Source organism: Gopherus flavomarginatus, chromosome 2, assembly GCF_025201925.1.
Source record: "Gopherus flavomarginatus isolate rGopFla2 chromosome 2, rGopFla2.mat.asm, whole genome shotgun sequence".
NCBI lineage: Eukaryota > Metazoa > Chordata > Testudines > Testudinidae > Gopherus > Gopherus flavomarginatus.
In genome coordinates, this window is record NC_066618.1 from 241,464,956 (window position 1) to 241,488,040 (window position 23,085).

Here is a 23,085-nt window from a genome sequence, read left to right on the forward strand (position 1 = left end):
CTGTCAGGTGGAAAGCGGCGAGACTGGGATGGAGGAGGTGGCCCTCATCCTGGGAGAGGAGGTCCAGGTGGAGTAGCAGCGCCCTCGGAGGGACCTCCAAGAGGCGTAGGAGGGGCCTGTACCAGTGTTGATGGGCCCACGCTGGGGCCATGAGAATGACTCTCGCCTTGTCTGCCTTCACCCTCTGAAGGACCTTGGCCATCAGGGGGAATGGGGGGAAGGTGTAGAGGAGCTGGCCTGACCACCATAGGAAGAATGCATCAGAGATCGCACCTTTCCCCACCCCTCTCCTGGAGCAGAACCGGGGCAATGCCAGTTCTGGCGGGTTGTGAACAGGTCGATATGGGGAACTCCCCACACACGGAAGAGCCGGTGAGTGACCTCTGAGTGGAGTGACCACTCGTACTGGGGGGAAAAGACCCTGCTGAGGTGGTCTGCTTGCACATTGCGGATGCCCGGGAGGTGGGCCACCCTCAGGGAGATATCTTGGGCTATACAGAACTCCCATAGCTTCAGGGCTTCCTGGCAGAGGGCTAGGGAGTGAGTCCCATCTTGCCTGTTGATGTAGTACATGGCGGAGGTGTTGTCCATGAGCACCCGGACCACCCTGCTGCGGAGGTGTGTGTAGAAAGCCATGCACGCCAACCGCACTGCCCTGAGCTCCTTGACATTTATGTGAACGGACAGGTCTGGCGTTGACCACGTTCCCTGGGTCTGCACCTCCTCTGTGTGGGCTCCCCAGCCGAGGTCCGAAGCGTCGGACAGCAGGTCGATTGACGGACTTGCATCCCGAAAGGGAACTCCTTGCAGCATATTGCTTGGGCAAGACCACCACTGAAGGGAAGCCAGTATCAGGGACGGAACCGTGAGCACTTGTCTAGGCCATCCTGAGCTTGAGAGAATTGGGAGACTAGCCAGATCTGGAGGGGCCTCATTCAAAGTCTGATGTGGTGGATCACCTAAGTACAAGCCACCATGTGCCCCAGAATTCAAAGGCATGCCCTTGCCGTGGTCACCAGGAAAGCTGTGACTGAGGCAATGAGATCCCTTAGGGTCTCAAACCTGTCCAAGGGAAGAGAGGCTGTGGCCCTCGAGGAGTCCAGCAGGGCCCCAATGAACTATATGCGCTGAACGGGAATTAATATTGATTTGGTCTCATTCACCACTAGGCTGAGACCGGCGTATGTCGATAGGAGCAGTTCCACGTGGGTCTTTACCCCGGAGCTGGACTCCCCCTTGAACCAGCCGTCCAGGTAAGGAAAGATCTGTACCCCCTCCCGCCTGAGATAGGCCGCTACCACAGCGATACATTTTGTAAAGACCCTAGGTGCCGTGGATAGGCCAAATGGGAGGATCGCAAACCAGTAGTGGTCCATCCCCAACAGAAAGCGGAGGAAGCGCCTGTGCCCCTCGAATATATGGATGTGAAAATATGCATCCTGAAGGTCCAGGGCCATGTTCCAGTCCCCCGGGTCCAGGGAGGGGATAACAGAGGCCAGGGACAGCATGCGGAACTTGGAACGGACTAGAAACCGGTTTAGGTCTCGCAGGTCCAGGATGGGCCTGATGTCGCCTTGGGCCTTCGGGATCAGGAAGTACTGGGAGTAGAGCCCTTTGCCCTGGAAATCTACGGGTACCCTTTCCACCGCCCCCAGGTGCTGTAGCTGGTCCACCTCCTGCCCCAGAAGACAGACAAGCTCCGGGTCCCCTGGGCCACCATGGAGGGTGGGTGAACTGCAACATGTAGCCCTTGGAAATGGTACTGAGGACCCACTGATCTGTTGTTATGTGGGACCACGTCCTGTGGAAGGCAGACAATTGGTTGCAGAACACAAACTTTATTAAATGGGGGCTCTCCCTGGCAACAGGCCTGGTGCCCCCCTGCAAATAGTCAAAACCACCTCTTTCCCTGCCTCTTGCCCTTGGAGGGCCCAGGCTGCGAGGTAGAGTGGGACTGCCACTGAGACCGGCATTTCTGGTCTCTGGGTCTTTTATACGGGGGTTCGTATCTGCTCCTCGCAGGTTGAGCTGCTGGAAGCGATTTGACCTTGTTCTTAGTCAGAGGGACACAGAGGCCCAAGGTCAGCAACATAATATAGGAATCTTTCATCCCATGCAGCCTGATGTCCGTCTAGTCCGCAAAGAGTGCCCTCCCATCGAACAGGAGGTCCTGCATCAGGGATTGGGCCTCTGTCGACAGTCCCAACAGGAGCCATGATGCCCTGCGCATGGAAATCATGGAAGCCATCGAGCGGGCTGCAGCATCAGCTGCATCCAACGCCGCTTGCAGTAGGGGTGCTTCAGCCACTGCTGCCCCCTCTTCCAGCAGCACCTTGAAGTCCTTCCTATCCCAATCCGGGAGGAGGGGCTCGAACTTAGGCAGAGACTCCCAAAGATTAAAGTCATATTTGCTCAGTAAGGCCTGGTGGTTGGCTACCCTAAGCTGGAAACTTGCAGAGGAATAAATCTTTCTCCCAAAGGAGTCCAGCTGTCTGGCCTCCTTATTTTTGAGGGTGGGCACAGGCTGGCCCTCTCGCTCCCTGTGGTTTACTGATTCCACCATGAGCGAGTTGGGTGCCAAGTGGGAATAGAGGTATTCGTGGTCCCTGGCCAGCACAAAGTATTTCACCTCCGCCCTTGGAGATAGGGGCCAAGGAGGCAGGGGTTCGTCACAGGGTGTTGGAGATGTTGGCAATACTCTGGTGCAGTGGTAGGACTACGCAGCCTTGTGCCGAGGGAGACAGGATGTTGAAGAGGGAATCGGATGGACCCTCCATCTCCTCGGCTGGCAGCTAGAGGCTGGATGCCAAATGCTTTGCAGTTCTTGGTATGCCATGAAGTCCTCCTGGGGGACTAAGGGCAGAGGCACCGTTATGGTGTCGTCCAGTGCTGGGGAGAGGGGCCCACACAGAGCCGAGAACCTCTGTTGGTACCGGGGCGTCGAGCCCCAGATCAGAGTCCAGGTGTGGGTCCGCCAACTTGTCACCCCCTACTTATCCTGTAGGCGGCCAGAGGAGGCCGACAGAGCCCGAGACGCTCTGGCGACCGAATGAGCCCCTGTCCAGGCTGGCATCGGAGGCCACGGTCCCGCTGGCACCACTGTCCCTGCCATGGGCCCCTTGCTACTGACCCGGCTGTGAGACCGATGGCACTATCTGTCCCAGCTGAACAGCGCGAACCAAGGATGGGTGGCGGGTACCAAGGCCGAGGTCGCTGATGAATGCTTGGTGCCCCGGGAGTGGTAGGAACAGTGCTGCTGACGCCGTCTCCCTTGAGACCTGGATCTCGACGTCGAGGAACGGTACTCGTCCGAAGAGCTATTTTGGTACCCATGACGGCGATGTGAGGTCTGGTGACCTGGTGCCAAGGCACCATGGGGGGAGTCTCGAGTGCAATGTCTAACTGATCGGGAGCTGAAAGGAGAACGAGGGCGTCTATCCTATCAAGAGCGGCTGCAGTACCCAAGCCGCGCAGAGGAGCATTCCCGGTGCCTACACTCGCTGGCAGGAGGCATCAAGGGCCCTCGTGACTCCCATCCCGATGACGACCCGGATGGTCTGGCTGGCATCGAGGATGGGCAGGAGCTGCAAGACAAGCGGACACTGCGCGCCAAGTGGTACGGGGAGCAAGTCTTGGAGTGGGAACTGCGACTGGTTGGAGAGATCTGGTGGGCACCCAATGGAGGCTTGCCACGAGACCTGGGGCCTGTGCCTGACTGCGTGCTTGGGACTGGCAGGCTCATAATGTCCTTCACAGCCTGCATCACCTCCGGCGTCAATGGCATGCGTACCGGTGGGGATGCACAGGCTGAAAGTGCCGGGCTGTTCCGTTCCATGTGAGTCGGAGGCCTTGAGCCTGGGGGGGACTGAGGGCTGCCCAACATGGAACCAGACTCCCCCTTTTCCTTGTCACAGCGCCGCTGTGCGGCAAGGCCCTTCCCTTGCTTTTTGGAAGGAGAGCAGCGCCGACTGGTTGAAGGGGCCTCGCCACACACTGACGAAGCAGCGGCTGGCGCCAAGTCCGATTGACGTGCCGGCGTTGAGGCCAGCACCGAATCCATCAGAAGAGCTCGAAGTCTAATGTCTCTCTCCTTCTTAGTCCTTGGCTTGGACGACCTGCAGATCTTACAATAGTCGCTGATGTCTCAACCAGGCAGTGGACACACTTGGTGTGCGGGTCACTCCTAGGCACAGAGTGGTGATAGGAGTCGCATGACTTGAATTCTGGGGCATGGGGCATGTCCTGAGCAGACTAACAACTGAAGAAATGATCCACAAACGGTACCACTAACAAGAAGAAAAGGCTGCAGCAGAGCCGGAGCACAAAGTTCCGACTACCTTCACTGGTGGCAAGAAGGAACTGAGGGTGGGGGGGAGCCCGTGGTGCAATATACAGGCACCACTCCAGGGGTCGCCGCAGTGCTCCCCCAGTACAGATACTGCCAAGGGAAAAACTTCCGACACCAGAGCACGTGGTGAGCACGCACACCTACTGTGGAATACACATGAGCAATCTCTTGAAGAAGGAGGCCTGAGTATTTCAACTGTCTTATAAAAATGAGTTTTCAGGAAATAATGGTTTAGGGAAAGCTGACAATACCATGACTTATCCAGTGCTAAGTGAAATATAAGAGGGTGCAGGGTCCTTAGTGTATCACACTTATTTTCATCAATCAAAAGTGAAAAAATGTGGATTGTGAACTCTTTTTAAAAAACTGTACACAGTATAAACTTAATTTAATGTATTTACTGACTCAGCTTTATAATAATTACAAGAATTTATTTTAGATAAATGTTTAACATTCATCACCTGTACTGAACTAGCATTTTCAGTAAATAAAGGACTCGTGGGCAGGGTGCTGGAACAATTTGTATAGTTGGGGTGCTTAGAGCCATTGAACCAAACTGTAAATCCGGTATATGACGGAAACCACTTCAAGCCAGGGGGAGCAGCAACATCCCTAGTTCTGGCACCTATGCTTGTAGGAACATTTTACCACCTTTCTATGATGAAGCAACAGGTCTGTTTGCTAGTGGAGTGGTTTTTAATACAGACTCTCATTTTCAGGGCCAGCTCCAGGCACCAGCACAGCAGGCAGGTGCTTGGGGCGGTCAAAGGAGAGGGGCAGCACCTCTGGTTCTTTGGCAGCAAGTCCCTCGGTCCCTCTCGGAGGGAAGGACTTGCTGCCAAATTGCCGCCAAAGAATGAAGCAGTAGAGCTGCCACCGATCGCGAGGTTTGTTTGTTTTTTTTTGCCGCTTGGGGCAGCAAAAATGCTGGAGCCGGCCCTGCTCATTTTCTCACTTACTAATTTGGAAGTTCATCACTGTTCAGTACTAGAACAGAAAATAAAAATCTGTGAAGTACATAGGTTGGCTACTTTAATAAATTAAAGAGGTCTCCGTGAATAAAACAATATTGTTCACTAAAGAGCCCTACTGGAGTGCTAAATGCTTTACAAACAAGGAAAAGGAAAAGAACCCTGGTCTATAGAAAGTTTATATTTATTATTGAACTGTACTCTGTAGGGGCCTTCACTCAAGGACCAAGGCCTGGAATGCTACTTGACGGACAATGGGATAATAAAAAGACAGTCCCTGCCCTGAGAAACTCACAAGCACACAGATTATTGGTGGGAAGGTAGGATGGAATGCGATAAAAAGTTAAGTGGAGGAGCAGGGTACTCTAACAGGTGTCTTCAGAGTTGCACCACTTTTGTCAAGTTTTTATTTATATCATTATAAAACTTCTATCATTTTGTTGGCGCTTCTCTGCGTGGAAGGTTAAGTGTTTTTATAATATAATAGAGTTTTATCTCCCCTTATTTACGCATATCTGAATACAAATATGTACTCAAATGTTTAGTGCTTCTAGTATTGCTAAAGTATGCTGATTTACATAATTTTTCAGAGCTGAACAGTTTTTCACTGCGTTTATCACTCATGTATCTAATAATTTTCGGTCAAATTGTGGTCTAGCTAGCACAGTGGCTCTGAGGCATAATGGAGTGAAAGGCACCCACCTCATCTACTTGACCTGGTTACCCACAACATGGACAGACTTTGTGGACCCACTGTGTTCCCAATTTACACAGGCGGACAGAACAGGTGGCACCTTAGCTCTGTCCCCACAACAGGGCAGCCATCTTAGCTGTGCCATGCACCAGGGAGTGTACATTGGACCGGGTGAAGTTTACCCACTTCCCAGAGCAGCAGGCAATCTGGCAGAGAGATTATAACTTGGAGTGAGAATCTCACTCTGGAGCAGAGAATGTAGATGCTCAAGTTCCTACAGTCTCCAAATCTGAACATTCCTTCCAGCAACAAAGAACACATGGAACAAATGCTCTGACAGAGCTTTCTCTACTACTTGTTCATTTAACAAATGGAAAGGCTTTCTCAATTAGGCCTTCCTGCACGGTGTTAAAAACTACTGAATTAGGTGTTACTGAAAGAAGTACTTTTGTCACTGTTACATGGAATACTATTTCATTGAGCAATGGAAAGGAACAAAGACAACAGCTTTTCCTGATCTTAAATTTAGCTGTTAAAATGTAATCATTTACAGCAGAACACTTCTCTGCAGAGATTAAAGGCATTTCTGAAGGGAGAAAGGAGGAATTTGTTCACTTTAGTGTGCCAAAGGGACACATGAAACTGACAAGTTCGCAAAGTGATGTAACAAGATGGGAAACTACACAGAAAGTTTCAGAGGGATGTAAGTTGGTATTTCATGTTGCAAAACTATTCAGTGTCACATCTTGTAAAACTGCCATGTGGCGTAATTAGTTTCATCTCTCCATTCAGAAAGCTTTGAAAAATGGCTACTAGAAAGATATAGTATCGCCACTGGGATTTTCATCTTAAGTTGGGAAAGAGAGAGCGTATGCAAAGGCAATTTACAAGAAAATGAGGCAAGATAAGCCTCTTTGCTCCCATTTTTTCTTCTCTTTGTACTTGCTAGGATAAAGTTCTATGGTTTCAGTCAAAGATCTCAGACCAGGCCCTCTCCCCCTGCATTCTGTTAGATTGACATATTCAGTAGTAACTCCTAGCAGTAAGACGTAAAGTACTGGTTTTTGAGATGCACATTCCACACTGCAAGAAACGAGACAGTGATATTTCCCCTTCCTAATGGAGGAAGGAAAAAAACATGTAATCAGAGAGTCAACTGCATCTTCTGCCAAAGCTAAAGCAACAGGGATTAGAATAGTAAGAAATAACCAATATTTGGCCGAAAATGCAAGCTCCCAATTTATGTACAGGCTGTCAACATTAATGTATGTGTTCCATTTCTCAAATACTCTTTCAAGGTGTAAAATTCACAAAACAATGCAATGCATATGAACAACACAAACTGTAATAGCTGTGCTTAAGTTTATTATATTTCATGGCATTGGGGGATGCCATTTAGAAAAGTGGAATTATCAGTTTTAGTCAAACCAGAATCCATACTTAACATTTTCATACAGATATATTAGACACACATAGCTATCCTAATGCATCTTTTGGAGGAGAGCAAAATCCAAGACCCAACTAGAATTTTAAGCAAAGTGTGTTACTAGCCCAGCAGTCAAAATGTTCAAATTTTATAATGCTGCACGATTATAGATCTGTGATCAGAATTAACCCGCAATGCATACAACCCCAGGTGTGAGAAAACGCACATCTTTACTTTCAAACATTTGAAATAAAACTGCACTGAAAAAGAATTACTACCTTTTTTGCTCCTTGTTCTTCTTCCACACCATCACCTATAACAACATACACTACTTTTCTTCCAAATCTTTGAATTATTCGCTCAAAACAACTTTCTTTTCCTGAAAAAGAAATTTAAACTATTAAAGATGACATGGACATGACAGCTGGTGAGAGAACATAATGAAACCACATTCATTAAGCACCCATCCAAGATATTCCCAAGCACTTGCAATGTAATATTACCCTCACTGAGAGATTACAGAGCAGAATCTCTCCTGCATCAATTCTGTGCTCAGTATAGGTGTGAGAGCAGACTGTCAGAGAATTAATTTGCGAAATGGACACCATTAAATTATGCTTGAATAAAGACTGGGAGCGGATGGGTCATTACACAAAGTAAAACTATTTCCCCATGTTTATTCCCCGCCCCTCAACTGTTCCTCACACCTTCTTGTCACTGCTGCAAATGGACCATTTTGATTACCACTACAAAAAGTTTTTTTCTCTCCTGCTGGTAATAGCTCACTTTAACTGATCACTCTCGTTAGAGTGGGTATGGTAACACCCATTATTTCATGTTCTCTGTGTATATATATCTACTTCCTACTGTATTTTCCACTGCAAGCATCCAATGAAGTGGGCTGTAGCCCACGAAAGCTTATGCTCACATAAATTTGTTAGTCTCTAAGGTGCCACAAGTACTCCTGTTCTTTTTGCGGATACAGACGAACATGGCTGCTACTCTGAAACCTGTCAGTCTGAATGGTGTTTTACTGTAAGGTATGTTATTTATCATTAGTCCCTAGATGTTACAGTGATATGAATAAACATATACATACGGTTTTTAATTTAAAACTATAGCTTCAAATATTTCACCATGTTGTAAAAAAAACCTCACCTATTTTAGTTGCACTATAAATATTTTCTATTGGAAATACAACCCCTAATCCATACAACAAGACTTTTGCCAGAGCTGGAATAAGCTGAGTAGTTGTTACTAGAATATTCACACAGTTTGTCCTGCAAGAAAACAAAAACAGACATCCTTAAATATACATGTAAATATATTAAAACTAAAAAAAGGGAAAAATTAACCCTCCTCTGTTCTCCCCCAACCAAACCTCACCACCATAGTCTCAAAGTACTTTAGAAAGGAAGGGAATCATAAGAAAAATTTACTCACCTAGCACTGTAATAATGGTTTTTCAAGATGAGTCTCCCTATGGGTGGCTCCACTGTACGTGCGCTTGCATCCTTATACTGCTGATCAGAGAACTTTGGTAGCAGTGTCCGTTACGCCCCACCACGAGGCTGTCTCTCCTCGTGCCCCGCCACTAGGCTAACCCCCCTCAGTTCCTTCTCTACCGCAGTCTCATTAGCAAGAACTCCAAAGTAGAGGGGAGGCGGGTGAGTTGTGTCCCCCATGGGTGCTCCACATCTCAAAGAGTAGGGGCATTGCCAGAAGATTGAAGGATGTGATCATTCCCCTCTATTCGACGTTGGTGAGGCCTCATCTGGAGTAATGTGTCCAGTTCTGGGCCCCACACTTCAAGAAGGATGTGGAAAAATTGGAAAGAGTCCAGCGGAGGGCAACAAAAATGCTTAGGGGGCTGGAGCACATGACTTATGAGGAGAGGCTGAGGGAACTGGGATTGTTTAGTCGGCAGAAGAGAAGAATGGGGGGGGGGATTTGATAGCTGCTTTCAACTACCTGAAAGGGGGTTCCAAAGAGAATGGATCTAGACTGTTCTCAGTGGTACCTGATGACAGAACAAGGAGTAATGGTCTCAAGTTGCAGTGAGGGGAGGTCTAGGTTGGATATTAGGAAAAACTTTTTCATTCAGAGTGGTGAACCACTGGAATGGGTTATCTAGGGAGATGGTGGAATCTCCTTCCTTAGAGGTTTTTAAGGTCAGGCTTGACAAAGCCCCAGCTGGGATGATTTAGTTGGGAATTGGTCCTGCTTTGAGCAGGGGGTTGGACTAGATGACCTCCTGAGGTCCCTTCCAACCCTGATATTCTATGATTCTAAGAGTCATCGTTATTGCACAAAGTGAGTAACTTCTTCTACGACTACTGTCCCTATGGGTGCTCCACTTTAGGTGACTTCCAAGCAGTGTCCCTACTGGAGGGCTGGGGCTTCAGAGTTGGGTCAGTTACAGATGATAATACTGTGGAGCCGAAGATGGCATCGAAAGCATGTCCCCAGTAATCACATGATGTTCTGTGAAGATATGGACTGATGCCCGAAGATATGGACTGACGCCCAGCATCAGTGCTCTACAGATTTCTGAGACAGGGACATTCTTGAAAAGGCAACGGATGAGAACGACCTTGTGGAGTGCACACGAATAGTATTTGGAGGGGTCATGTTATGAATCTGATAACATTGTCTAATGCAGCCCAAGACCCACTTAGAGCTGGTCCACACTACGGGGGGGAAATCAATCTTAGATACGCAACTTCAGCTACGTGAATAACGTAGCTGAAGTCGAATATCTAAGATCGGATTACTCACCCGTCCACACCGCGCGGGATCGATGTTCACTGCTCTCCCTGTCGATTCTGGAACTCCGCTGGGGTTGATGGAGTTCCGGAATCGATATAAGCGTGCTCGGGGATCGATATATCGCGTCTAGATGAGACGCGATATATCGATCCCCGAGCAATCGATTTCAACCCGCCGATACGTCGGGTAGTCTGGACGTAGCCTTAGAGATATTGCTGAGCCCTTGGATCTTTTCACAATAGAGAGGAACAACTTTGGCGACTTCCTGAAAGACTTTGTCCTATCCAGATAAAAGGACAGTGTGTGTAATATAGTCTCCCTGCTGTCATGGTGAGGCTTGGGGTAAAAAGTCAGAAGGTGAATCACTTTGTTTATATGGAACAGGGCGGTTACCTTAGGGATGAATTTTTGGTGCGGTCTGAGTGTAACCTTGTCCTGAAAGAATACTATGGAGGGTAATGTGCCATCAGAGCCGCTATTCCTCCTATAGTCCTAGCTGAGGTGATTACTACCTTCTCTTTGACAGGTATATAAGCGAAAAGGTGGCCCTGGGTTCAAAGGGCGGTCTAGTTAGGCCTTTCAACACCAGGTTTAAGTCCCATGTAGGTGTGGGATGTTGGCATTGTGGAGAAAGGTTTACTATATCCTGGAGGAATTGTTTAGAGGTTGGGTGTGATAGCATTATGTACCTTTCTACTTGGTGCTGGAAGAGATAGCCCCGATTTTTTTTTTTTTTTTTTTTTTTAGAGTCAGTACATAATCTAAGATCTTTGGAAGGGTTGTGGATGTCAGGGAGATTTGTTGGGAATTGCACCAAATCTGAAACGTGAACCACTTCTGCAGGTAAGTACGGCATGTTGAGGACTTTCTATTGTGCAGAAATACCTCTTGTATCACCTTTGAGCAGGAGTTCTCCAAGCATTGGAACCATGAAGGAGCCAAGCCTTGAGGTGAAGAATGCCCAGGTTGGGATGCAGTGTGTCTTTTGTTCTGTGAGAGGAATTTTGGAGTGGATTGGAGAAAGATTGGTGGGCACGTTACCAGTTGTGACAGGTAAGGTTACCAAGTCTGTCTCAGCCAAGTGGGATCAATCAATACGACGTATGGTCCATCTCTTCTTATTTTCCACAGGACTTTTGACAGTAGTGGGAATAGAGGAAAGGCATAAAGAAGGTCCCTGTACCAGGGAAGACGGAGAGCATCACGTAGGGACTGTTGTCCTCTCCCTGCTCTGGAGCAATAATGTGGACATTTCTTGTTCAAGTGAATAGCGACCAGAACTGTGGTCAGTGTCCCGCTGCATCTGAATAGGTCATAAAGTTTATTTCCATTCATGGTTGTGAGGGAACTTGCAACTTAGGATGTCTGCTATAGAGTTTTGTGTGCCCAGAAGGGAATCTGCTGATAGCGTAATGTCGTGGGAGATGCTTTTGAGCAGAGGGAGGGTGACTTGGCTCCTCTTTGTCAATTTATGTAATACATGCGTGTTATGTTGTCTGTTAGGACTTTGGTGTGTGAGCAGTGGGAGGAAATGGGTGCAGGCGTTCCTGAATGCCCTGAGCTTGAGGAGTTTTTTGGACAAAGATATCTCCACGGATGACTACTTGCTTTGTGTTGTAAGGCCATTTAGATGTGTGCCCCATCCTATAAGGGATGTGTCAGTGGTCAGAAGCAACAACAGGGAAATTTTCACAAAACGAATCCCTTTGCAAACATCTGCTGGGTCCTTCCACCAATCCAGGGATATATTGACTTTGGCAGGCAGTGACAGAGGTTTGTCTAGTCTGTCTTTGTTTAGTCTATACACCAAGCTGAACCACATCTATACACCAAGCTGAACCACACCTGGAGACATCGCATGTGAAGACTGGCATGTGGCACTACCACTGTACCCACAGGCATACACCAAAAGAGTTAGACGCAATGTCTGGCTGATATTTGAGGACTGTTTTGTTCAGTTTCTATGACTGTGACCAAAGAGAGGAACCGTGTTGAGGCAGGAGTGCTCTAGCTTATAATGAGTCAAGGTCAGCCTCTATGAATTCCAGGCACTACACTGGAGTGAGGATTGATTTCTTGGTATTCATCTGTAGGCCCAGTGCCATAAACAAGGCCTCTGCAAAGGAGCGGACTCTGAGGATACAATCATTCAGATGGGGTAGATCATGATCCCCTGGGAGCAGAGGTGAGTGGCTGCTACGGAGAGAACCTTGGAAAACATTCCCTGGGCCAACGAAAGCCCAAAAGGGAGTACTGTGTACTGGTAGTGGTCTTGTCCTAGGGTAAATCAGACAGACCGTTTGAGGGATGATAGGATTGAGGTATGAAAATAGGCATCCTGAAGGTTGAGGGCTGAAAACCAGTCTCCCCATTCCATGCTGAAATGATCACTGCCAGTGTGACTATCTTGAATTTCTGAGCTTTCACAAATTTGTTGAGCACTCAGGGTTGAGTACAGGTCTCCAACCTTCTTTCCTCTTGGGTATTAGGAAATAGCGATAACAACAGACTTTACATCACAGCTGTTGGCTATGGCTCCTAGCTGGAGGAGATGATCTATTTCTTGTCGTATTAAACTCTCATGAGAAGGGTCCACGAAGAGGGATAGGGAAAGTTGTTGTGAAGAGGGAAGGGAGATAAAATGAATGGAAAACCCATTGTGAATAATTTCAAGACCCACTGATGTTATGCAATCCCATGTGCTGCAGAACATAGCAAGATGGTAGCCAAATGGATAGAACAGGTTGATCAGATGTAGCAGTTGAGAGGAGTGGCCTGTTGACCAACATGTCAAAATTGGTGTTTGGAGGTGGATAGTGCAATGTGGAAGTCTGTGGGCCTGATGGTTTATGCTTGGGGAACCTAGATTTCTTCCTCCAATGTTTGTAAAAGCGCTGATTGGGTATCGACAGGTGTGTGATCTGTGCTGGGACTGCGGACTAAATTTTATCTTTTGCCCTGGCGTGTAAATTCCTAATGAGTGGAGATTGGCCCTGGAATCTTTCAAGGTATGGAGAGAGGTGTCCATTTTCTCTTCAAAGAGCTAGGTGCCTTCAAAGGGAAAGTCTTCAAACAGTCGATTGCCCCTCTTTAGGGAAGCTGGAAAGGTGTAACCATGACACACATCGCATAACCACTGCTGTGGAGCTGGACTGGGAGGCAGTGTTGGCTGCATTGAGGGCAGACTGTAGGACTGTTTGAGTTACCAGTTGTCCTTCCTCAATGATAGCTTTGAACTGGTTGTGCTGTGACTCTGAAAACTGATCAATAAAGTTGTCAAGTTTCGAATAGCTTCGTTGTTGAGGCTTGACAATTAGCAATTTGAAAATGTAGTGTGACTGAGGAACAGGCATTCCTCCTGAAGAGGTCCAAACGCTTCCAATCCCTATCATATGGGGTGGATCTCATTTGGTGCTGACAGCCCCGGGAGTTTACTGCATCCACGACTATTGAGTTGGGGGGAAGGGGAGAGAAAAGAAATTCCATCCCCCTAACTGGCATGTAACATTTTTTTTTAATCAGCCTGCTTACAAGTAGGTGTCACTGATGCTGGGGTCTGCCATATGGTTTTTGCAAAGTCCTGCCGAGCCTCCTTGATGGGGAAGGCTATTTTAGAGGCCAAGGAAGAGTGTAATATATCAAGGAGTTTGCAATGGGTGTCCTTGACTTCTCCCATCCTTTTCCCTATGTACTGGAAAAGCCAGAAATCATCAGCTAAGCACAGTGGCAGGGGCATGAAAGCTTCAACTAGGAGGAGGAGGATACATTGGTTCTTGGAGTCAAGTCTTCCTTAATTCTGCCCTCCTGCTCTCAGCAATCTCCTCCGGGAGTTCTGACATTCTAGACGCTGTAGCCGAGGGAGACTGTCTCGGGGGGGGGGGGAGGGAGGAGGGGCAGGGCTGTCACAAGCAAGGCTGGGAGCTCGAGAAGTGTGGGGGCAATATGCAGCCCAGGGATCCCAGTACAGCCACTGGGGCTGTATACTCTGGGTATACCAAGGGTCTGCTTGGGGAGCCTCTTGGCAGTGGGCACAATAGGGAGCATGGGAGTAGCGGGAAATGGTCTCCTCTGGCTCACTGACTCCTCACTCAAAAGTGGTGGTGCATGGCAGGGTCCTGGAGAAGACTCTCACACTACGGGGAGATGCTGTGCCAAGGTCCCAGTGCCAAGAAGAAGAGAGTCCGGTATGCTAGATACCCGGAAGACTCTTGAGTGCCGAAATGCTGGCAGAGCCGACCGAGCCAGTGTTGTTGGTGGTACAGAGGGTGTCATGGATCTTACCCATATAGATCAATGATGGTGCCAAAGGTACACCATGTACCGGCAGCATCTTCTTACTGGAGTGCCATTCGCTCCTATCTTTGTCAGTTAGTTCTGTTGACTCAGTGCCAGGGCCCATTAGGTCCTTAGGCCTGTCAACAGTACCTGCCACTCCAGATCTTTGTGAGCTGGATCTGTCTCAGTGCTAATGGTACTGACAATACTAAGCATGCTGGAGATCTTTTGTGGCTAGCTCAGGGCTCACTCTAGTGACTCACCGCTCTCTTTTTGAATGGCTTTACAAGAGGGGTCTGTGGCTGATTTCTTTGACCCATCCTTGGATGTTGAGGGCTGTGGGGAAGACTCACATCTGCCAGGTGACTCTCGGTGAGGGTTTATGGAGGGTTGGATGGATGCCCTGAAGATGATCTTCTGTCTCAACTCCTTGTCCCTGTGAGACTTGGGTCTGAGTTATTGGCAGAGACCACACTTTTGTGGGATGTGGTCTTCCCTGAGGCAGCGTATGCAGCGAGACTGCTTGTCTGCCATAGATACAACAAAGAGTCTGGTGGCACCTTAAAGACTAACAGATTTATTCAGGTATAAGCTTTTGTGGGTAAAAATCCCACTTCTTCAGATGCATGGAGGGAAAGTTACAGATGCAGGCATTATTATACTGACACACGAAGAGAAGGGAGTTATCTCACAAGTGGAGAACCAGTGTTAACAGGGCCAATTCAATCAGGGTGGATGTAATCCACTCCCAATAATAGATGAGGAGGTGTCAATTCCAGGAGAGGCAAAGCTGCTTTTGTAATGAGTCAGCCACTCCCAGTCCCTATTCAAGCCCAAATTAATGGTGTTACATTTGCAAATGAATTTTAGTTCTGCTGTTCCTCTTTGAAGTCTGTTTCTGAAGTTTTTTTGGTTCAAGTATGGCTACTTTAAAATCTGTTATAGAATGTCCAGGAAGATTGAAATGTTCCACTGGTTTTTTTATGTTACCATTCCTGATGTCCAATTTGTGTCCACTTATTCTGCCACAGGGATGGCCTCTTTGCAGGTGAACTAGACCATTGGTGAACTAGACCATTGGGGAAGGGGCCCCCAATGAAAAATGGGGGGAAATAAATTATTTTTTTTATTGGGGGTAGAAAAAATGAAAGAAAGACTACAGCTAAGATTAAGGACACTAGCAAACAAATAGAAATGCTAAAGAAATTAACCATCAGAAACAGACTGCTAATGGTCCCATCTCTAGCCAGGGGCAGTTGAGAAGGAACTGAGGAGGGTTAGCCCACGTGGCAGGGCACGAGGAGAAAAGACGGTTACTCACCTTTGTAACTGTTGTTCTTCGAGATGTGTTGCTCACATCCATTCCAGTTAGGTGTGCGCGCCGCGCGTGCACGTTCGTCGGAAACTTTTTACCCTAGCAACTCCAGTGGGCTGGCAGGTCGCCCCCTAGAGTGGCGCCGCCATGGCACCCGATATATACCCCTGCCGGCCCACCCGCTCCTCAGTTCCTTCTTGCCAGCTACTCCGACAGTGGGGAAGGAGGGCGGGTGTGGAATGGATGTGAGCAACACATCTCGAAGAACAACAGTTACAAAGGTGAGTAACCGTCTTTTCTTCTTCGAGTGATTGCTCATATCCATTCCAGTTAGGTGAATCCCAAGCCATACCTAGGCGGTGGGGTCGGAGTGAGAAGTAGCAGCATGGAGCACTGCAGATCCGAAGGCCGCGTCCTCTCTGGACTGCTGGACCAGGGCGTAGTGGGAAGCAAAGGTGTGGACCAATGACCAGGTCGCTGCCCGACAGATTTCCTGGATGGGCACACGGGCGAGGAAAGCCAGCGACGACGCCTGCGCCCTGGTAGAGTGCGCAGTCACACGGCCCGTAGGAACGTGAGCCAAGTCATAGCAGGTCCTGATACAGGACGTTACCCACGAGGATAACCTCTGCGAGGAAATGGGAAGCCCCTTAATGCGGTCCGCTACTGCCACAAAAAGCTGGGGGGATTTGCGGAACGGTTTGGTCCTCTCCACATAAAACGCGAGAGCCCGACGGACATCAAGCGAGTGGAGTTGTTGCTCCCTGCGAGAAGAATGAGGTTTCGGGAAAAAAACTGGGAGGAAGATCTCCTGGTTGACGTGGAAGGCTGAGACGACCTTGGGGAGAAAGGCAGGGTGCGGTCTCAGCTGCACCTTATCTTTATGGAAGACTGTATACGGGGGATCTACCGTGAGAGCCTGGAGTTCCGACACCCATCTAGCTGAGGTAATAGCTACTAAAAAGGCAGTCTTCCAAGAAAGATAGAGCAGGGAGCAAGTAGCTAACGGCTCAAAGGGGGGGCCCATGAGCCGAGACAACACCAGGTTAAGATCCCAGGTAGGGGCAGGGAGTCGGACGTTAGGGTATAGACGTTCCAGCCCCTTAAGGAATCTAGTCACCATCGGGTGAGAGAAAACGGAGCGGCCATCCCCACCCGGGTGAAAGGTGGAGATAGCCGCCAGGTGGACCCGCAGGGACGATATCGCCAGGCCCTGTTGCTTAAGGGACCAAATATAGTCCAAAATATTGGCCACCAAAACTTCCATCGGGAGGAGACCCTTCTCCACGCACCAACAGGAGAAACGCTTCCACTTGGCCGAGTACGTCGCTCTAGTGGAAGGCTTCCTGCTGCCCAAGAGTACCTCCCGTACCGGGGTGGAGCAGCGCAACTCAGAACTGGTCAGCCACGCAGGAGCCACGCTGCTAGGTGCAGCGACTGGAGGTCCGGGTGACAGAGAGTTCCGTGGTCCTGGGTGATCAGGTCCGGGTGAAGGGGCAGGGGAACTGGGTCGGCTATGGCCAGGTCCAGCAACATGGGGTACCAATGTTGCCTGGGCCACGCCGGGGCTACCATGATCACGCGGGCCCTGTCCCTGCGCACCTTCAGAAGGACCCTGTGGACCAGCGGGAACGGGGGGAACGCGTAGAACAAGTGGGTCGTCCACGGAATAAGGAAGGCGTCCGCTATAGACCCGGGTTCCCGGCCCTGAAAGGAGCAGAACGCCTGGCATTTCCTGTTCCCCCTGGACGCGAAGAGGTCCACGCGGGGACAACTCCACCTCTGGAAAATCGAGAGGGCGACGTCCGGGCGGAGGGACCATTCGTGCGCGAGGAAGGATCTGCTCAGGCGGTCCGCCAGCATGTTCCGTACTCCGGGGAGGAAGGAAGCCGTGAGGTGAATGGAGTGGGCTATACAAAAGTCCCAGAGTCGCATCGCCTCGTGACATAGGGGAGAGGATCTGGTGCCACCCTGCTTGTTGATATAGTACATGGTCGTCATGTTGTCAGTAAATACCACAACACAACGACCCCGAAGCTGGTGACAGAACGTTTGACAAGCAAGGCGGACCGCTCTCAACTCCCGCATGTTGATGTGTAGCTCCACCTCCTGTGGGGACCACAGGCCCTGTGTCCTCAGGGTTCCCAAGTGGGCCCACCAGCTGAGATCTGAGGCATCCGTCGTTAGGGACACCGAGGGCTGGGGTGGGTGGAATGGGAGCCCCGCACACACGACGGACTGGTCTAGCCACCAACTGAGAGAATCCAACACCCCCTGGGGGATTGTGATCAGCATGTCTAGTGACTGCCTTGCCGGCCGGTAATGTGCGATGAGCCAAGACTGGAGGGGCCTCATGCGGAGCCGTGCATACCCGGTCACAAATGTGCAGGCTGCCATATGGCCTAACAGGGTTAGACATGTCCATATCGATGTCAGGGGAGCTGCCAGCAAGCGCTGAACGATCGCCAACAACGACTGGAACCTCGGCAACGGCAGAAGGGCCCTGGCCACGGTGGAGTCCAGGACGGCCCCAATGAACTCCACCCTCTGCGAGGGGAGCAGGGTGGACTTGTCCACGTTGATCATGAGGCCCAAGGTAGCAAACAGGCCGGTGATCCTGCGGACGTGGCTGCAGACCTGCAGCTCCGACGTGCTCCAAATTAACCAATCGTCGAGGTAAGGGAACACGTGAATGCGACTGCGCCGAAGATGTGCCACAACGACGGCCATGCATTTTGTGAATACCCTCGGAGCCGTAGAAAGGCCAAATGGGAGGACCGCAAATTGGTAGTGAAGGCGGCCGACCACGAACCGAAGGAAACGTCTGTGGTGTGGCCATATGGCAATATGAAAATAAGCATCCTGCATGTCGAGGGCGGCATACCAGTCTCCAGGATCCAGGGATGGGATAATGGTCCCCAGGGATACCATGCGGAACTTCAACTTCACTAGATATTTGTTGAGCTCTCGCAGGTCGAGGATAGGCCTGAGGCCTCCCTTGGCCTTGGGGATCAGAAAGTAGCGGGAATAAAACCCCTTGCCCTTCTCGTTCTCCGGAACCGCCTCTATAGCTCCTTTGTTGAGGAGCGTCTGTACCTCCTGGCGAAGGAATTGCTCGTGAGAGGGGTCCCTGAAGAGGGACGAGGATGGGGGGCGGGAGGGAGGAAATGATACAAACTGCAGACGGTATCCCGTCTGCACCGTGCGTAAGACCCAGTGGTCGGATGTTATCCGGGACCACGCCTGGAGGAAAAACGAAAGGCGGTTGGAAAACGGGGGGGAAGGATCCATGGGGGATACTGGTATTACGCCCTCGGGCGCACCTTCAAAACGAAGGTTTGGGTCCAGGTGGGGCTTTAGAGGAGCTTTGGTTTTGCCCCCCTTGATTGCCCGACGGCCTGCGCCTGCCATTTCTGCTGCGGCGCCTATTAAGGTCCTGCCGCTGGCGGAACTGGGGGTATGGCCGACGCTGCTGCTGTTGCTGCGGCCGGAAGGGTCTGCGTTGCGTCCCAGGCGTGTGCATACCAAGGGAGCGCATAATGACCCGATTGTCCTTAAGACTTTTCAGTCTGGGGTCTGTCTTCTCCGAGAACAGGCCCTGGCCTTCGAACGGGAGGTCCTGGATGGTGTATTGGAGCTCCGGTGGAAGGCCAGAAACCTGAAGCCAGGAGATGCGGCGCATCGTCACCCCCGAGGCGAGGGTACGGGCAGCCGAGTCTGCAGCGTCCAAGGAGGCCTGCAACGAGGTTCGTGCAACCTTCTTGCCCTCGTCAAGAATCGCCGCAAATTCTTGACGCGCCTCTTGTGGCAGCAGCTCTTTGAACTTATCCGCTGCCACCCAAGAGTTAAATGCGTAGCGGCTAAGAAGGGCTTGCTGATTGGAAACCCTGAGCTGAAGGGCCCCAGCCGAATAAACCTTGCGGCTGAGGAGGTCCATATGCCTGGCCTCCTTGGATTTGGGGGCTGGGGCTTCCTGTCCGTTACGCTCCCTCTCGTTCACTGACTGTGCCACCAGGGAACATGGTGTCGGATGAATATGGAGGTACTCATAGCCCTTGGAGGGGGCCATGTACTTCCTTTCGATGCCCCGTGCAGTAGGGGGGATGGAGGCCGGCGATTGCCAGATCGTATTGGCGTTGGCCTGGATCGTCCGAATGAAGGGTAGGGCGACCCTGGTGGGAGCATCGGAGGAGAGGATGCTGACGACGGGGTCCTCGATCTCAGAGACCTCCTCAGCTTGCAGGCTCAGATTCTGTGCTACGCGCCTGAGGAGGTCCTGATGTGCCCTGAGATCTAACGGAGGAGGGCTATTAGAGGAAGTGCCAGCCACCGCCTCATCGGGAGATGATGATGAGGAGGCCCCTGGCAAGAGAGTGTCCAGCGGGGGGTCCGCCTCAGCCCTCGCCTCTGGCTCAGGAGGGAGATCAGGGTCCTGTTGCTTTGACCCGTCCTCCTTGTCCGGGAAGGGAGGGGGCGAGACAACGACTCCTCCGGTGCCCTGTGCTCTGCCGTTGCAGGCCTAGGAGGAAGCTGTTGGGGGCCCTGGGCTTGATGGTATGCCCAGGGTGTCCAGAACCCCCACTGCTGCGGACCCTGGTCCTGTTGCGGAGGGTCTTGAAAAAGGGCCGCTTGTCTGTCAGTGCCCAGCGTGTATACACTGTCCGCCTGCGATGACACCGACGGCTGTCTGGAAGGCCATGGAGGGGCCGACCGCGGCTGGTAAGAGTCTCCGCGTTCTGGCGCCGAAGATGTTCTCGGTGCCGGGGACCGGTACCGGGAGTCATACCGGTGCCGGGATCGGGACTGGGGTCTGTCTTGGACTCGGTGCCGGGATCGGGACCGGTACCGGCCGCTGCCTCGGTGCCGGGATCGGGACCGAGACCTGCCACCGACGCGGTGTCGGGAGGTCGACCGGGACCGGGACCTGCCACCAGCTCGGTGCCGGGAGGTCGACCGGTGCGCTGATCGACGGCGGGACTGGCTCCTAGAGTCCCGGTGCCGGTATCGGCGGCTGGAACCAGACCGTAAGCGTCTGGAGGCCGATCGGTGCCGCGAGTACGACTGGTACCGCCGAGGGGAGTGGTGCCGGGACTGCGAGCGGCAGCAGGATCTTGAGCGACCATGGTGTCGGGACCTCGACCGCGAGCGTGAGTCCCGAGACGGCGCCGTCATCATAGGTTTGCCCCTGGACGCTACCCGCACCGGAGGTGGAGGCTGAGTTGACTCAGTCAGGGCAATGAGGTCCCGTGCCGAGGCGAAGGTCTCTGGCGTCGATGGGACCAATAGCTCAACCCCAGATCTTATGGGGGAGCTCGGCGGGACCGGACTCGACGGACCCACAGGGCCCGGAGTCGACGGTGCCGGTAGCACCGCGGCAGATGTCGGTGCCGGGCGCTCCACTCGAGTCTGCCTGGATGGAGTTGCAGACTTCGAGGGTCTTGCTTCTGCACTCGGTGCCGGGGAAGGTCGGTGCCGGGGAGTCTTTCTGGTGCCGGCGCGATCCGGTGCCGGTGTCGAGATGACGGCCTGCGAAGCTGCTGGGTCGAGTGCCGCTTCCATGAGGAGAGTCCTAAGTCTCTGGTCTCTCTCCTTCTTTGTTCTAGGCTTAAAAGCCTTGCAAATGCGGCACTTGTCCGACCTGTGCGATTCCCCCAGGCACTTTAGACAAGCGTCGTGAGGGTCGCTGGTCGGCATCGGCTTCTTACAGGCCGCACATTGCTTGAAGCCCGGCGAACCAGGCATGAGCCCGGTGCCGGGTGCCGGGAAGGGCTACGGCCCAAACCGGCTAACGAATATCTACAATATTATTTACACTATTAACTATATAACTAACTACACTTAACTACTAACTATCAACCGTAGAACAAGGAGAGCTAGGGACGTGGAGGACAGCTATGTCGCGCTCCACAGTTCCAACGACCGACACGGCGGTAAGAAGGAACTGAGGAGCGGGTGGGCCGGCAGGGGTATATATCGGGTGCCATGGCGGTGCCACTCTAGGGGGCGACCTGCCGGCCCACTGGAGTTGCTAGGGTAAAAAGTTTCCGACGAACGTGCACGCACGGCGCGCACACCTAACTGGAATGGATGTGAGCAATCACTCGAAGAAGAAACAGTGCATGTGCGGGCCTAAAACACTGCTGCCAAAGTTCACTGATCAGCAGTGCAGGGACACAAGCACACCGACAGTGGAGCACCCCTAGGTCACTAATTGAAAAATTATTCCCATTTTATAGGTATAGAAATCGAGGCACAGAAATCTGACATGCATGCAGCAGGACATTTAGTGAACAGGGAAAATAACTCAAATCTCCTGACTCACAAACCAAAATTCTATTTACTACACCATGCAGTATCTCCTAAACCATAGGCATTACAGGCAGATTGTTAACGCTATCTTTTATTAAGGTTACCCAACACTTCCCATTATAAGACCCTATTTTCAGTTGCTTATATCTTTGTCAAACTTTAGCCATTCAGGATGAAATTTTCCATGTCTGCCTCAGGTTTCTTTTTATTTTAATTTTGAAAATTTCAGCCAAAATGGTTCAGCTGTTTCTGAGAATGAGGCAAGGGAAAAATACATTGTTTTTTAATGTGAAAAATGTCCCAGTTCTTATTGGAAAGTTCTAGTGCCCACATACTTTGCAGCAGGGATTTGAAATCTGGCAAGGGGGTGAGACCTTTATGTCAGGTATGTGACTCTCACTATCATCATGAAAACCCACCTACATTTGGCCAAGTCATAAACCTCTGAAAAAAATCACAGTTCATGCATGCTCAGAAGAGACTTGCTAGAGTTTAAAAAGATAAAACCTCTGAAGATTCCGTCCTCACTGAGCATGCTCTAGTCTCTCACAGCTCCTAACGATGACCAGACTCCACAGACATCTGCACAGAGCCACTGAAGATGCTCCATCCCCTCATAGCTCCTGTATGTGATTGGAATGTTCACATGCCACGCCCACAGAGTGACTGAGCATGCTTCCTCCAGCCCAGAGCTACAGAGATGAAGCTGGACTTTTTCCCATAATGGCTGCTCTGGGCTGGTGTGGACCCAGGCACTAGAACTGAGAGGATGGAGCCTGTCTCTCCTGTGCTCTTAATGACCACCCATCCCAGTGCTGGCACCCAGGAAGTGTGGAGGAAGAAGTCATCTAATTAAAAAACCAAAGGGAGAAGGGCCAGACCTAGGGCTCTGAGATGCAGTACTGGAGGAGTATATTGGGACAGGGAGTCCGGGGGATGAAGACTGGGATTGGAGGCTGGCAGAGGGCAGAAACTGGG

General features: G+C 50.9%; 1 protein-coding gene across 18 annotated transcripts in view; it reads right to left on the reverse strand.

Moving 5' to 3' along the window:
• EYA1 (EYA transcriptional coactivator and phosphatase 1) overlaps positions 1-23,085 on the reverse strand; it is a 274,302-nt gene that overhangs the window by 22,001 nt on the left and 229,216 nt on the right. For all 18 annotated transcript variants that reach the window (XM_050940917.1, XM_050940913.1, XM_050940919.1 and 15 more), the window contains 2 exons: positions 8,598-8,719; positions 7,718-7,818 (listed from right to left, as the gene is read on the reverse strand). In XM_050940917.1, coding sequence (XP_050796874.1) covers positions 7,718-7,818; positions 8,598-8,719 — 223 coding nt within the window. The remainder of the gene's footprint in view (positions 1-7,717; positions 7,819-8,597; positions 8,720-23,085) is intronic.